The sequence below is a fragment of the Mizuhopecten yessoensis genome, unplaced genomic scaffold (genome assembly GCF_002113885.1).
Source record: "Mizuhopecten yessoensis strain PY_sf001 unplaced genomic scaffold, ASM211388v2 scaffold2329, whole genome shotgun sequence".
In the NCBI taxonomy this organism is placed as follows: domain Eukaryota; kingdom Metazoa; phylum Mollusca; class Bivalvia; order Pectinida; family Pectinidae; genus Mizuhopecten; species Mizuhopecten yessoensis.
Window position 1 is genome coordinate 4,284,743 of NW_018404492.1, and position 17,837 is coordinate 4,302,579.

Below are 17,837 nucleotides of genomic sequence, written 5' to 3' on the forward strand. Positions count from 1 at the left end.
CACCCCCCACCCCTTACATAGACAAAACATCTCTCACAGAAAGAGGAAGATAGCATTTTATTTGTTTGGTTTGTGGAATGGTTGTGTCAATGGTGGAAGTGTTTTTAGGAAAGAAAGTCTCTAAGTACTAAACGTATTGCTTACCTCGCTTTACATTGTTATCGTTCGCTGGAGAATAAGCTGGAAAATAAGAGAGAGATGTATTAATTCAATTATATATTTGTAAATCTGATAGACAAGTCCAAATATACGCAAATAATATGCGGTATGATGAAATTAAAATCTTAGAATAGATAATAAAAATCAGTATTGACTTCTCAAAATTTCCTTGCATATACTAGAGAAGTGTCCAGGGCAAGAGAGGGGTGCAATAAATAACACTTCAAAATATTTTAGGAAGAATTTCCGTATCGTTCAGCCTTTGGAATCGAAGAATCTTACATTGATTTTGAAACACATTCTTTTTTTCTTTATTCAAAACCAACAGAAACTTTTATTTTAGGTTTCCCATGCTTTTTACATGATTTTGTAATAACTGCTTGTTTTCCAAACCTTCGATTTCTCCAGAGAGCAAATTTTAATTGTGTTGAAATGTTATGGGCAGGTTGTTATACAGTGTCATTAAGCGTGTACGTGAAGACGTATTCATACAAGTATGTGCATCATGCTTTTTGTCACATGGTTAATAAATGTCCCAAACTAGTGCACATTACAGTTATGTGCCAAACTAGAGATCATTACATGTACAGCTGTATACCGTACTAGTGCACATTACAGTTATGTGCCGAACTAGAGATCATTACATGTACAGCTGTATATCATACTAGTGCATAGTACAGCTGTTTATCGTACTAGTGCATATTACACCTGTATACCGTACCAGTGCATATTACAGCTGTATACCGTACTTGTGCATATTACAGCTGTATACCGTACTAGTGCGTATTACAGCTGTTTATCGTACTAGTGCATATTACACCTGTATACCGTACCAGTGCATATTACAGCTGTATACCGTTCTACTGCATATTACAGCTATATACCGTACTAGTGCATATTACAGCTGTATCCCGTACTAGCGCATATTACAGCTGTTTATCGTACTAGTGCATAGTACAGCTGTATACTGTACTAGTGCAGATTACAGTTATGTGCCGAACTAGAGATCATTACATGTACAGTTGTATACCGTACGAGTGCATATTACAGCTGTATACCGTACTAGTGCATAGTACAGCTGTATACCGTACTAGTGCATATTACAGCTGTTTATCGTACTAGTGCATAGTACAGCTGTATACCGTACTAGTGCATATTACAGCTGTGTATCGTACTAGTGCATATTACAGCTGTTTATCGTACTAGTGCATAGTACAGCTGTATACCGTACTAGTGCAGATTACAGTTATGTGCCGAACTAGAGATCATTACATGTACAGTTGTATACCGTACTAGTGCATATTACAGCTGTATACCGTACTAGTGCATATTACAGCTGTATACCGTACTAGTGCATATTACAGCTGTATACCGTACTAGTGCATATTACAGCTGTATACCGTACTAGTGCATATTACAGCTGTATACCGTACTAGTGCATATTACAGCTGTATACCGTACTAGTGCATATTACAGCTGTATACCGTACTAGTGCATATTACAGCTGTATACCGTACTAGTGCATATTACAGCTGTATACCGTACTAGTGCATATTACAGCTGTATACCGTACTAGTGCATATTACAGCTGTATACCGTACTAGTGCATATTACAGCTGTATACCGTACTAGTGCATATTACAGCTGTATACCGTACTAGTGCATATTACAGCTGTATACCGTACTAGTGCATATTACAGCTGTATACCGTACTAGTGCATATTACAGCTGTATACCGTACTAGTGCATATTACAGCTGTATACCGTACTAGTGCATATTACAGCTGTATACCGTACTAGTGCATATTACAGCTGTATACCGTACTAGTGCATATTACAGCTGTATACCGTACTAGTGCATATTACAGCTGTATACCGTACTAGTGCATATTACAGCTGTATACCGTACTAGTGCATATTACAGCTGTATACCGTACTAGTGCATATTACAGCTGTATACCGTACTAGTGCATATTACAGCTGTATACCGTACTAGTGCATATTACAGCTGTATACCGTACTAGTGCATATTACAGCTGTATACCGTACTAGTGCATATTACAGCTGTATACCGTACTAGTGCATATTACAGCTGTATACCGTACTAGTGCATATTACAGCTGTATACCGTACTAGTGCATATTACAGCTGTATACCGTACTAGTGCATATTACAGCTGTATACCGTACTAGTGCATATTACAGCTGTATACCGTACTAGTGCATATTACAGCTGTATACCGTACTAGTGCATATTACAGCTGTATACCGTACTAGTGCATATTACAGCTGTATACCGTACTAGTGCATATTACAGCTGTATACCGTACTAGTGCATATTACAGCTGTATACCGTACTAGTGCATATTACAGCTGTATACCGTACTAGTGCATATTACAGCTGTATACCGTACTAGTGCATATTACAGCTGTATACCGTACTAGTGCATATTACAGCTGTATACCGTACTAGTGCATATTACAGCTGTATACCGTACTAGTGCATATTACAGCTGTATACCGTACTAGTGCATATTACAGCTGTATACCGTACTAGTGCATATTACAGCTGTATACCGTACTAGTGCATATTACAGCTGTATACCGTACTAGTGCATATTACAGCTGTATACCGTACTAGTGCATATTACAGCTGTATACCGTACTAGTGCATATTACAGCTGTATACCGTACTAGTGCATATTACAGCTGTATACCGTACTAGTGCATATTACAGCTGTATACCGTACTAGTGCATATTACAGCTGTATACCGTACTAGTGCATATTACAGCTGTATACCGTACTAGTGCATATTACAGCTGTGAACCGAACTAGTGCATATTACAGCTGTGAACCGAACTAGTGACGATACCGTCTTATACGGAACTAGTGAGAATACCGTTTTGACAGAACTAGTGAGAATACCGTTTTGACATAACTAGTGAGAATACCGTCTTTTACGGAATTTGTGAGAATATCGTCTTTTACGGAACTTGTGAGAATACCGTTTTGACAGAACTAGTGTGAATACCGTTTTGACAGAACTAGTGCGAATACCGTTTTGACAGAACTAGTGAGAATACCGTTTTGACAGAACTAGTGCACAATCCAGTTGTTTACCGAACTCGTACTGATTGCACTTGTGTATCGAACTCGTGACATTACAATACATATCGTTATTGTCTACTCTATGCCCTTCGCGGACAAATGTTATTGCACACTAGATTATCACCTGCTAAATTACTACTGTATGTACAAGCATTAGAATGGATATAGGCTGATAGTTGTACATTTGCTCCATCACATTTTTTTTTTCCAAAACAATTACCTGTATATTGTTATTTGCAATATCACCTATTACGTCAACTGAGACTAGATTGAAAAATCATCTTTCTGATTTAACACATAAGGTCATTGATGCTCAACCAGTATATATCTACTTGTCTGTGACATAATTGATTTATCATCTCGCAACTCTAGCAAGTACAAAAATGTAATAATCCCCAAGCCTTAGTCTACAAATTATGAGGTTATATGGGGGTACACTGAAAGAACGGTAAACAGGTTTTACGTAGACAATAATATGTTGACTGTAAATTTAATTAAACAGTTACTGCTGTACGTTCAAACCATGGTGGAAAGGTTAGATGGCAAAGAGTACATGAACCACAACGTGTTAAAAAGTGCAAAGGAAAGACAACTCTAAGGCTCTGGAAAGTACAATTTATCTATGTACGGGTTTGTCTTGTAATTTTCATTATTACTATCAGCTGAAAGTTAATTACTTACTAAACCACGCGTGATATTACCATGACAAACGTACTTATTTTTTACCATACCTGTTATCCTATAGTATTTCTCTTACTTAATGTTGTCGTATAATGTACTCATTGGGTTTTTTTCAAACCTGTTATTTGTTTTACAACTCCCAGACAATGGTTTATTTATATCATTTCTCGTTGGATTCTCTTTATATTTGTCCTGTAGGCATTTTGATGTTCCTATCGAGTGACTCATATCGACCGTTTAAGAACGTGCATTGTAACATAATACAAAAACACCAGATCACTAAGCATATACGACCGGAAGTTGTTCATTTTCCGTCTTATATCAAAAATAAAATTTAAGAAATAGAAAATTGAATAATTCCAAATATATAGAAAATGTTTTACGACTTAAAAGATGAAAACAGGTACAATATCTGTTTAGAATTTGATATCTGACTCTAAGTTCAGGTTGTAATTTGAATATAATTGTACTGGTAAATGTTCGGGTGTTGTGTTATAAAGTATAAGGAGATGATGTTGCACGTGCAAAACAATCATTCTCAAGTGACGTATCAATCGATTTCTCTCCATAATTGATTTATGTGAAACCAACAGTTGATGTTGAACCCATTAGAAACGATTTCAAGTGAATTCAAGTTTTATTTCGGCATTCTAGATGAAATAAATAGCTTTTGTCATACATTCATCGGGGAATGTGTGTGTACTGACTGTGACGTAATTAGATTGCCGATGACACGAAGACAAGGACGCCAAATGAGTTAACCATTAGCTCTAATTTGTGAACAATTATCAGGAATGTTCACAGGACTTAGATAAAATCCATGAAAAGTGTCATTTGTGAATTATTATGAAAATTGTTGGTGTAATTAATTTAATAAAAAAAATGCTCTTTAAACTAATGGTTTGGGATTGCAGGCTTTCCAAGACTTCTTGGAACATCGTCAGAGTGAAATCCTCTAGAGAATAACACTGACTTTTAAATCCATAGCTATCAGCCTTGAAACGCTATTTTTAGCGCCAAAAATCAGATCTCGCTGGAATTTCTTTAAAAATGCGCGAAGAAAAACATTTGAAATTGAATTGCATTTGTGTTAGATTGTACCGGTTTTAATCAGATGTAACGTGTATCTCAGAGAAAAAGTCATCCGAACTCTTGGACGAAAACAATTTTTGTTGTTACAAGCAACGACACAAGAAGTGAATCCCGTGCATGTTGATAATCTCCGATAGCTTTAAAATGGCCAAAATAAAGATTTTCGCGTTAAACCAACTACAGTCTATCCCTGTTGATTTCTAGTTTCTGGTCCATCTACGACTGCTGAATAGTCGTTACATCTTCGGAGGTGATAATCATTAAGTCATTAAAATGAAATTTTGGCTTACTTAAAAATTACTCAAACAAAATTAAATTAACTGGTTGTAGATGTTTCGAATTTTAATGGAATTTTAATGGAAACGTATTTTTCTTATCCAAATCTTCATTTCATCAACATTGATTGTAACATGTAAGTGCTCTTTTTGAATAGTCTGTGTAGCACTGTAGGTTTGTCTGTCTACCTAGCAATCTTGTTCCAGTACCGAGAAAAGAAGTATGCATCGTCCAACTCGTAGTCCAGGAGTACGCTTTGTATAAAAGCCAAGAGCCGCTACAGTTGTAGTAGTTTGTAGGCGAAATATATTCCTAACACTATAATAGTTTAGTGCCGGTTCTGTAGTAGAATTAATGTAGGCAAACTCTTTACCTTCATGTAGCTCTAACAGTCCAGAGCCGAAACCTTGTATTACATGCAGTACTGTTTTATATATACACTGGCAAAAAAAAATGAAACCGCTATATACTGTTTTCCTGTGTCACACAACCGATCAAGCTAAACTTTATATAAAAAATATTCCAAACCCTGCAATTTTTCATACAAATATATGTGTCAAAGAAATTATATCACTGGAAAGTTGTGGGCATGCCAATATGTTCATTTATAACGATTTACAAAGTTTTGAAATATCATTTATCCTAACAGATCGTATTATAATAGAGATTCATAAGCTAAATGGTCATATCCCCATAGTCTGCTTGAATACAGGAAGTGTCTACCTCGTATATATTAGAACATTAATCAAAATTAAGTGAGGTAGTTCCTGTATTTCAATATTCCTACCACAAAACACCAAACGTATACAGAAGTATAGCTCGGTATCGTACATTTTATACATGTACAGTACCTGCCATTTTCTTTCCGGGGAACCAGTCTAATGTTTCATTTGAATAGGAAGAGTTGGCGCCTAACGATGCATCACACTGTATTTTGCGGTCTATGTATTAGATTGTGCTCAATAACGTTTTGACAGTAGGAAACACATAAAATCCAGCCCGACAAAGATTTACCTCTTAGCTATGTTGAGGGAAGTTGGTCTTAACGAAAATCCGTTCTCCTCTAGAGTTAGTTTAAGTGTGCCATATCAGACGGTTATACTTGTGTTCTTGTATTGCCGTTTGGTGTGTTTGCAATTCTAGTTTATATAATTTACCATTTAATAAGACATACATGTATTCGGATTAAAAGCTGTACGCATTGATGTTTGAAGCATTGCAGTTTCTCTGTTAAGTGTGAAGAACATATAAATTTGCAAAGAGTTTGAAAATAAATACACATATAGAAAAAAATTAGACCAAGGATGATTTAAGATCGGGAAGCGACAATAGATTATCAACATATTACAGATTAGGTATAGTATCAACAAGGAAAACCATAAAACGACAAAAGGAAATGAAACGCTTTGACACGGTAGCATGATGACGGGAAGAGGAGGTCCACTGACAATACCTGTGTCAGAAGGTAAATTCATCAAACATGTGTAAAACTAAACTTCCGGCCGTTGAAGTGTTGTATGTCGCTGATCATCCGATATATATAATCTAGTAATCAGAAACCAGAGAGTCGCGCTTTCAAAAGTGACAAACAAATTAAAACACGATATAACCAAGATACAAAGAAAGGAAAGGGTGAAAATCGGTGAAAAAAACTGAATGAATAAGAAAGGTATACCATTTAAAACCTGCACGTGAATGGTTGTGATGTAGTGTTCGGACGTCCGGCACAAATAGTCCCCGGCGTCTGTCATTTTAGCTTTCCGGAGTTTCAGCACGCTTGTGATAGTCTTTTTAGCAAGGTATACACTCTTGGTTATCTCTATCCCTTTCAATTCGTCCGAGTCGAGTTTGTCACCGTCCTTGAACCAGTCTATGTCGTGAGGAGCGTAGTAGTCGGTTGCGTTACAACTTAACACAATGGTATCGCCTTTCTCAACGAACCTTTTCCCAGTTATTTTTATTTCTGCAAAAGATTTCAAATTATAGCTAAAAATCAGTTGTGAGAGAAAAATAAAACAAATTGTGGTGAAAGCCAAAATGACCGCATATCGGGCAATATCAATAAAACTATTATAATCTGATTATGTGAGATGTAGCTTTTTTTCAATCAGTATCCCTTTTTGTCGTTGTTAAGAATAATTTCTTTTCCAATTGCCGATATACAATTATTGTTTGTTTGGTAAAAATATAAACAGTGCTTACACAAAGAAAGCGACAGACAGAAAAAAATCGGTCAGTGTTAGTTAAGAGTAGACATTCAATCACTGAAGAATAGAACAAATCTTCCCTGAGAATCGACTGGTGACGATGTAAAAATAGCCATTGCACTTTTAAATTGAATTAAGGCCATGCTATTTAAAGTGTTACAGATAACATATAAGAGAACAGGACAAGTAAGCAGTACAGGCAATTCAAAGGCGAGTCCTACCCGTATATATATATATATATATATTAGTACATGCAGACAACGAAAATACCCGAAAATATGTATTACCTGCATTGTATTTCGTCCAGTCTGAAACAAATGATGTTAAAATTAGGTAAAACCTCTTGTTGTACAAATGAAGCTTTCGTCTATACTATGTATATGCTTCGTCTTCGTATATCATTACTTTCTTCATTGTCCACGTCATAAGCTAAATGTTACTCTGCATACCTCGGTGACTACATCAATGTCACAATCTATGCATACCCTAATCCACGTCATTGTGAATGCCACTGTTACATGCATACATGTAGCGTCATTGTCTTCATATGTCACTATTAGCGCCATTGTCATTGTTATTATCACTGACGTCACATGTAGTTATCTATGTCATTAAGTGTATATATCATTATTAGCGTCATTGTCAAAACATGTGATTATTAGTATCACTGCCGTCACATGTAATTATCAACGTCATTAAGTGTACATGTCATTACTAGCGTCAATGTCTACACGTGTTATTGGATGTGTTAAGTTCTTTATCTACAAATGACATCATCAATACCATTGTCGTTTTACGTCGTTATTAGCTTACTTGTCTAAACGTGTCCATTATGACTGCTATTACATGTCACTACACATGTCATTATCAACATCAGTATCTGTACATGTGATTATAAACATCATTGTTTACACATGTCATTATCAACGTCATTGTCTACACATATCATTATCAACGTCATTGTCTACACATGTCATCATAAACATCATTGTCTTCACATGTCATTATTAACGTCATTGACTACACATTTCATTATTTACGTCAATGTCTACACATGTCATTATCAACGTCATTGTGTACACATGTCATTATCAACGTCATTGACAACACATTTCATTATTAACGTCAATGTCTACACATGCCATTATCAACGTCATTGACTACACATTTAATTATTAACGTCATTGTCTACACATGTCATTATCAACGTAATTGACTACACATTTCATTATTAACGTCAAAGCCTACACATGTCATTATCAACGTCATTGACTACACATTTCATTATTAACGTCAATGTTTACACATGTCATTATCAACGTCATTGTCTACACATGTCATTATCAACGTCATTGACTACACATTTCATTATTAACGTCATTGTCTACACATGTCATTATCAATTTCATAGCTTTATTGCCTACTTTATTATTGCCAAGGGTCAACATTGTTTACAAAAAAACATTTCTGACCTCATTGATGTCATCTCCTACTGATAGCATTAGGAGCATCATGTACAAAATAATTGGATTCTTTAATATTGTTTCTAAATACGTTGTGTAAGAAACAGATCAGAAAATTATAATGTTTTATGACAGCCATTCTTTTTCTTGCATATTGCGGTAAGTTATAACGACTTTGGTTTGCGACAGAGTATAATAACCTTCCAATCAAAATCTTTGATTTCAAACAAAGAAGAACGAAATTGAATTGTATGAAAGACATTTTGACATCAAATTAAGCTTTCTAGTCAAAATATTCAAACACCCGAAAGCAATGATGTTACAGTTCGTTTTGATTGCTGATTTAATTATTGCTACATAACCTTATACACTTTCAAGCCTAAAACAGTTGTATCGTACTAACTAGATACTGCTGATACGTATCAAAATCGATGCAATTTAAACCGTAAATTAACTTCTATGTTTGTCCCTGCAATCCAGTCAGTTAGTCCTTTAAAAGAAAGAAACCCGGTTCCTGATTATATCAAAACTATCCGGTTTAAACCGTATCCCTGTTTAGGGATGCCTACATTTGTGTCGTTGTTACAGGTACTCTCCCCTTATTTGTAAATGAGGTCAAACAATATCATTTATCAGCGTTAATGATGTAATTCGACGTCGAAACACATTATCTATTATGTGACCTCGGGGTTAGATTTATACTATACGGTTTCGCCTTTTTTCTATCAAAATGAACATTTGTCCTCGAGGAAAATAGATGTTACATACATCAGAGCCGCAGGTCAGCGTCAGGGCGATAGCTAGAATGTGTAGCACATTACCGACTCAAGGACAGATGTCGATAAGAATCCGTAATCAAGTTCACAAATATGCCAGCACTGAGTGGATTTCGGTTATTCAATTCATATCTATTAAATGCATTTACAATCCGCCGAATATTTCGTTACCGCATGTAACTGACATGGAGTGATGCTATCAGGTTGACATATGCGTATGAGGCTGTTTGTCGATCTAACGGATCTCTGCCGTATGTAGGGCAAAGTTACTTCAAGTGATATGATGCAATGTACAGGAATTCAATGTTTAAAATATAGTAACAAAAACTAAGCCGACTCGTAATGCCAATGAGAAGTACTCTCATAACCATACGTCAAATATAAAATCCATATATTAAGCAGGCTGAAATACATTTTTTTCAACAATTTTTTTCATCAATTAAACATGTTTATGTCAATTCAAGTTGCATTTAATCACTTGTCTTCACGACAAAAAGTGTTTTACCTACCTTGAACGTCTAGCATGAACTGGCGACGTATGCTCCTGTCCTTGGTGCTGACTTGACACTCATAAGGTCCCTCGTCTTCCAAGCTGACATTACGGATGTGCAGGTTCCACTGGTCAAGACGGACTTTGTGTTGCGTACTAAACCTCGCGTCCGAGACGTAAGTATATTCTCCTACAGTCAAAGGGTTTTCTTCTGACGCTCGTCTCCAAACAACCTTAAATCAACATATAAAGATGAGAAATTAATGCTTGATTTGGAGGATACCTGTATTAGCTGTCCATAGCTAATGCTTGATTTATAATATTGTACACGAATGATCAAAAATGAGTATAGTATATAAAACCACAAAACTATTTGTGGTTTTTTTATGAAGATTTATGATTTTTACGTTTGCTTTGTTTTGTTTTTTAAGGATTGAAAATAGTTTAAATTTCCTTATGAATAAGGCGTTGCAGACAAATCTCAGAGAATACGACGTACATGGCAAATATCAATACAATGTGATACACGTCCAATTCATGTCGATGAATTGTAGACTAAACCCCAAACATGCATGAAGGGGGTGGAGGTGTGCATATGCATATATGTTCATGTATATACATAAACATCTTTGCGAGCGAAAGATGTATTTTTTTTATAATACTGTATATAATTTCTTTAAAATGGGTTTACTGAACAGGTTTTCGTTATTTAGTCACTCCCCTATTTAAATGTTGATTTAATTTTCTCTACTCATGAAAAGCGCATAACGTCTCTGGCGATGGAAATAATCATAACGCTTTCTAATTTTTTTTAAATGAAATCAATTTGAAACTTGGCGGAAAACTGTCAATAGTTGTTCCTGTTTCAAACTCCTACATACAAAAATTGAAAAGGCAAACATATATATATATATATATTGCGTCATTATGTACATGTTTGGATATTGATATTGTAACTGTATACGCAATCTAATAGTTAAGTGGCAATGCATGTTTACTAATGATCCTATGGTATTGCGCATTTAGACGCAGTTTATGCAAATCAGTGCATGTAATACCCCCTGTGTCATATACATTGGTCTTAAATCGCGTTCATGCACATGTCCAAACATAACAATGGCCCTACCGCTCAACCAGTAAACAATACCATGTCATGTTCCCACATAACGAATCTATATGTTAAATCGGCATTTACATTTCTTCCTTTTTCATTTTGTTAGGCAGTTTATCTAAATATTTTTATGGGAAGTGTATAAACGCGTATCGTGTTGAGACATACACACTATTGAAACTCAGAAACTATTCACAGGGATTTTAATTCAAATCTGTCAATCTTGAAGGGTTAACAGGGGCTGTAAAAGCATACAATACATGCATTGAAAACAATACCTTAGCATTTTGTCAGCTGACTATTTATCATTAATCATCAAATATATTACACCTTTTTCAACAACGGGGAAATTTGAAGACGGTACTTATACGGTTATACGATACAAGATAATCATGATCAGGAAAAACTGATCAATACAAATGTTGTGCTCACTCCCTATTAAAGTTAATTAGTTTGCAAAGGAATCTCTCTTGTGAGCGAACTGATTTTGTTATACATAGCTATTTAATAGGTTCTACTCTGACACAATGAGGACAACACGACACCGGAGTAGGATCTGCCCATTTTGAGTGCCATTTATTTAATAATACTAAATAATAAAACTGAGTAATATCATGCGTTTGAAGTATTGTATCTCTTATGAACTTTGAATATTCCCTTGACTGAACTTAAAATTCTTATATTACCACCAAATTGGGCCTTAAATGACGTTTTATAGATTGCTCGTGACCTTATTTCTCTAATACAATAAAAGTACAAACTTCCATGCTTGTCTTTCCTATTAAATTGGACAGATGATTGGTAAATGTACAAGCAAAGAATGACAAATTAATAACAGATTGCCATGAGGGATTCCATAAAAGCTGTGGAATGAAGTATTCTAAATTCTATGCATTGGTTTTAAATCAAAATCAAATTTTGTTTGTCTCCCAAAATATAATTGAATATACTCTAGTCTGCACACGTCGATATTTGCAAAACCGTTAAGACAAATGATATCCATCCGGAGGGCACGCTTGTCAGTTCATATTTATTTCTACCCTTATTTTGTATCAGGTTTCCGTGAAACCATTAACTCTGCTTTGTATGCTTGTATTATTATCATTTCAATATTTTACAGGATGTTTTTTTTCATTTAGAACATACAATTCAAATAATGAGGCACACATCCAAACGCTTTACTTAAAAAGGCCATTAAATAAAACTAACTCTTTATTACGTATACCAAGTTCCTATTTGTATGGGAACCAGGTTCCCGTGTCATAATAAATTATCCGTTTCCTTCCTCATTACCCACGAGGCCCCTTCAAATCGAGGCAAAGGAAACGTCCGACAGGGTATTCTTCAAAACGAGGCAAAGCATCGTCCGTCAGGAAATGTTTCAAACCGATGCAAACGAAACGTTCACCAGGGAGCGTATAACACCACAACAAACGTAACATACACTAGGGCACTGAATAAAACACGACACCTGACTTGGAGCAACAAATTATCTTCTTCTCAGAATCAACACGGGTAGAATAAAGATTGGGGTTAGATTAACTTTACTTCGTGACCTCGACACATCGTAGTTTTCCCCCAGCAGCAAGTACCGAGGTCTCTAAGAAACCGCTAACACTATCCGTAATCAAATTTACTAAGAAGCTTGAACATGCGGTTTTCATTCGCTATTTTCTGTTCATCTAACAAACCTTATTGAGGAAACAAAAACGGATGTGTATTATGTCATTCTATTTGATGAATGTGTTCACCATTCCCGAGGGTTTAAAGTAATTCAATTGAATATGTCACAATTTTAGACTTAGATGGAAAGCAACACGTGACGTGGCCTGAAGATAAATTGAAAGGTAGTTCATTCTGTGTCGATCTATTAGTGTGCGTTACATATAGGTGTGTCAATTTGTCCTTTGGCATTTTCAACATAGCTATTGCTATTGGATTCCAAACCATGTCTTTTTAACGTTAAGTCGGTGATACATACTTTGTCGCAGTTGCATGTTATCGAAATCGATCAAAATTGGCTTTTGGCGGGACACTCTTTCGCATGATTTTCTGAAATTCGATGTTTGGTTGTTAACTTGCATTGCATAACTTCCGCCGGACGTAAATAACTTTAGGGGCATTTTTAGAAGTTCGAAATTGCACTTGGGACACTTAATTTAAGTGGCAAGGACGCGTGTATCAACTAATTGTTGTTTCGAGGTTCCGGGAAATCCTTTTACAAAGCTCTCTCTCGTTGACTTTCATCCAAACCAAACACAACAGATGGGTGGAACTGAGCCTGTATCATTCTTAAATACTACACAACCACCGAGCAAACACTATATAACATTTGTTCGTACTTGATAAATCTCATCCCGAGTATTGAGATCTTGAGCAAAACTTTGATAATTCAATTTAACAATCTTACTCCAATAGTTTGATTAGGTTGTCTCATTCCTAAATGACGAATGATTCAATTATTTTCTTCTCATTGGTAAACCGTCATTGTTTCTATAATAATATATGTACGCTGCACGCTTTGTGCCTAGCTCATAGTTATAGTAAACACTGTTAGGCCATTAAATTATATGTTGAAAACGTCACAGAAAGCAATAGCAATGTATAAACAAAGGTTAGGTTATCCCGCACGCGCTTAACCGTTGATACAATGTACAGGTGAACCCATGTCTATTCCTTTTGAAATTTCTTAAACATGGAGTGTACACATATAAAATGTCAATACAACGCCAGTCACGCAGGATTATATTGATTATTAAAACAAACTATATAAGTGTAACAGCGTTGAGGTATAAATGTTGTTTTTCTATCATATTTCGTTTTGACCAAACGATCAAATGCTGGACGCTAAAATATCTATCAACACATATCGGATTTAATTCAAATTGCGTATACGTGAATTTGCTACCCGAAAAAGTCAAATATCATACGAGATTGACAACCTTGTGCCTTAACAAAAGACCACAAAATGTGGATCGACCTTTCTAATGCACAAACATAATTATGGAAACAGTGACTTCCAACCTAGAAAATGACAGAACATGTGACTATTATGTAAGGAATAAAGGATACATGTAAAAGATGATAGCAAAGTGTCATGGTACGCCCAATACAAGTATATTAACAGTTCATTATTTTAAAGTGCATGCATACGTGGATGTTCTGTGTAGAACTGCAGTCATGTTAGTTGTACACACTGCTTTGGCGTTTGTTTACGTAACCATAGCAATCAACAAGGCCGACTATTGTATTGCCAACTCGCATTTTACTAGTTTTATATTGTGATGATATAGGTATTTTATAGGGATTCCATAGGAATGAGGAGTAATTTCATTCATAGCTGTCATTTTGAAAAAACAGCGATCATTACCTCGTGTAATTATTGTTCTTACTGCAGGGAGAGTAGCTCACACAAAAGGACATCGTGCATGTAGTGCAACTTCAGAAAAGTTTTGCCATGTAGAACCAAATGAAAACAGACTACATGATAATATGCATAACTAATGTTTCAAACCTGTATATACAGAGTTCGTTAAAAACGGTAGCTAATGCCATTTTAAGGTTAAATTGGACATCCTGATATATCTCAGACGAAGCAGTTTGTAAGATGCAAAGAAGTTACAGTCCCGTTTCTGACACTAGCAAGATTGTTTTCATATTTCAGGGTCCCGGTCTCATCACTATATTCATATTATAACAATGTTACACATGCAAGTCCAAAGCGGTCTAACTCTAGATAACAGTGTCCCATCCCTGTATCTCTTTGTAATACTGTAGAATACACAATTTGTCTGGGTTTACGGGGCAGTAAAGTCATTAGCACGCCTTGATTCCCCTGTGATTTTACAACATTCGAGTGGTTTCCAGAACTTCCTGATAAATTATTGAAGAAGCGCCACTGGATATGTATCCCGGACCTCTCCTTTGACAGGCGCCAGTGTGAAAGGTCAACAGTGCTAACGCGCCTTGGATTTCTGACACGCCATACGAAAATCTTACAATCAATCATTCTCCAGCATACATGTCAGGTGCATTTATAATTTAGTATCTATCGAGACCAAATGGCCGTGAAACCAAATGCGTTTTTATAATAGCCATTTGATAAAAACACAATTTTTTAAAATGACAAGTTGACAAATAGAATTTGTACGGAACATGCATCATCGTAATTTTGCTGTTTATAGGTAGATCAATCATGTTTACTTAAAACCTTTCTCATGTATCTATGCATATTTAACGATGAAGAGGACGGATGGTCTGTTGGGACGAAGATGTGTTGCAGGTAGCGTTTAGTCCAAATTGATGTAAAAGAATATATATGCATATGGAATATCAAATAAACCAGTTACTCCTTAATTAATGATCAGGGGAATGCGTTGATGTAAACTTTTCATGGAAATACAGTTGCAACATATATTAACGGGTTTTTGTCTATTCCGAATTCTGAGTTCTTTCTCATATCTTGCCTTTTTAATCCAGTTTGAGTTTACTAACGGTTCTGTTGACACTTCAGCATTCTCTTGTTGTGTTTCTCTATATGCTATGGACCTTTATATGTGAATAGTAATAACAGACATGTTCGCCAGATGAACTCTGAGAAGTGCAATCTATAACCGGAAGTGGCAATATTAATGTTCGGTTAATCGGGATGCGTTAATGAGAATGTAAGATTGGGTTCTATCTGCCCCTGGTACCTCTTTAATGACTACCAATATAATGACAGTTTTCGCACGTTATCACCTGACCCAGCCAATCAGTCTAGGTGTTTCTTGATGTCATGGGATTTTCACAAGCGGAAATTGGTTTTCATACAAAGTAGAACACACATCAAGGAAATAAATCAAGAATTTTTAACTTAATGATTTTGCTCTGATCTAGCTGTAACCTTGTTTCGGCAAAAGCAGCTGACAAAATGCACGAACCTTCTCCCACTTTAATCGTCAGAGAGAAACCATTAAAACGCAAAAAAAGAAAGATAAATAAATCCTGATAATGTGTGAACCATTTAGCCTTTAAGGTTTTCTCGTAAGGACTTGTGCATCACTTGAATGTGGAGCAACGATAATCGATAAATATTATCTTACAATATACATAGCATCAAAAGTTTGCTTGTGGGTATTTTTTATCATTGATATTCTTTGTAAATAATAGCATCATCATATATTTAACAGTTGAAATGTGAATGTTATTGAATTGTTATTGTGATTTTTAAAAAATTCAGATAAATAATTGACAGAGGTATGCGGAACGAAAATTCAGGATTACCATGTTACTTATGAGGTGCATGCATATTATGAGTATTTAACAAGTTTAACAGTTCTGTAATATGAAATTGAAAATGTGGATAGGGTTTTGGGATTGCATGGGATTGTGTTCTCCCTCTACTTAAGCCATATGACATCAAGGGCATTTGTTCATTGCCACTATGACTGGTAAACAACAGATCATTATCACTCACCTAAATGTCGACTGAATTTCTGTTTTGACTGCTTGTCAATGAGCTTTAAACAAATAACATTATGTATCTTTGAAGTCGAAATCTAACTCTAAAATAGATCACATAGTCATTAATATAAGTTTTGAATGACCGTGGTATCCTATCTCGTTGCCATGTTAAGTAGTAAATATCAATATTTACAGACAATACATGCATTTAACCATATTATCTGTCTGGCTTCATTCCGATAGTTTCCGGTATAATGACACGTACATCAGTAGATGAAAGGCAGCGATGTAGATTACTTGTCGTATTTGGCTAAAGTTCAATTTTCCGGAGTGTGAGTTTGCGGTCAAACCTTTTCTGCATCTATTTCATTGGCCCACAAACCGCATAACGATGCCGTGTTACTCTCGGAATCTTTATTAGGTTAACAATTCCACGAACCATCCCTTAACGAGAAAAATTACCATATCAGTCTTTGATACCAAGTACGCCTCATTTCGTACTTCCATGTCCACTGATACAATATGGAACGTCGCTTCTTATCGGTAACTCGTTTGAGTTAGACTTAATTGATATTTTAATTACTGTTATTAGAAAGTGTGTTAGGTTAGTGGTGATATTTCCTGGATTTCGATGTTATAGATGTTACGCTGTCATCAAGAGAGCATCAAACACAATTTATGTGGTCCATAATGGGCCATGAAATTTCAGTCGACAGGGCTCCGCTACCTCTTATATATATGCCAAACTATGGTTGTATTCATACGCGTCACTGACTCCGTGGTGGTGATTTGCCGGAACCTATGCCTTTAAGTACAACTCTAACTACCCGATAATATCTCTAAATATTCAAACACATGAAATATAGAATACTGTCGGTCCCATTAAATGTTGATATAGCATTAAATTTGCTTTCTACACCAGGTGAACTATATCTCATAATATACACCGCCCTTTTCTCGCAATGTTAATATGACATAAACATAATGAGTCAATTTGCGCAGTGTTGAATATAAACTTCATGTATTTG

General features: G+C 35.6%; 1 protein-coding gene across 2 annotated transcripts in view; it reads right to left on the reverse strand.

Moving 5' to 3' along the window:
• The window catches only part of LOC110445637 (zwei Ig domain protein zig-8-like), an 86,308-nt gene that overhangs the window by 3,691 nt on the left and 64,780 nt on the right, over positions 1-17,837 (reverse strand). Inside the window, exons 4-7 of one of the 2 annotated variants that reach the window (XM_021490347.1) lie at positions 10,273-10,486; positions 7,812-7,832; positions 6,993-7,280; positions 145-180 (exon numbers count right to left, since the gene is read on the reverse strand). In XM_021490347.1, the coding sequence (XP_021346022.1) occupies positions 145-180; positions 6,993-7,280; positions 7,812-7,832; positions 10,273-10,486 (559 nt within the window). The remainder of the gene's footprint in view (positions 1-144; positions 181-6,992; positions 7,281-7,811; positions 7,833-10,272; positions 10,487-17,837) is intronic. The other variant, XM_021490349.1, reaches the window with a different exon arrangement.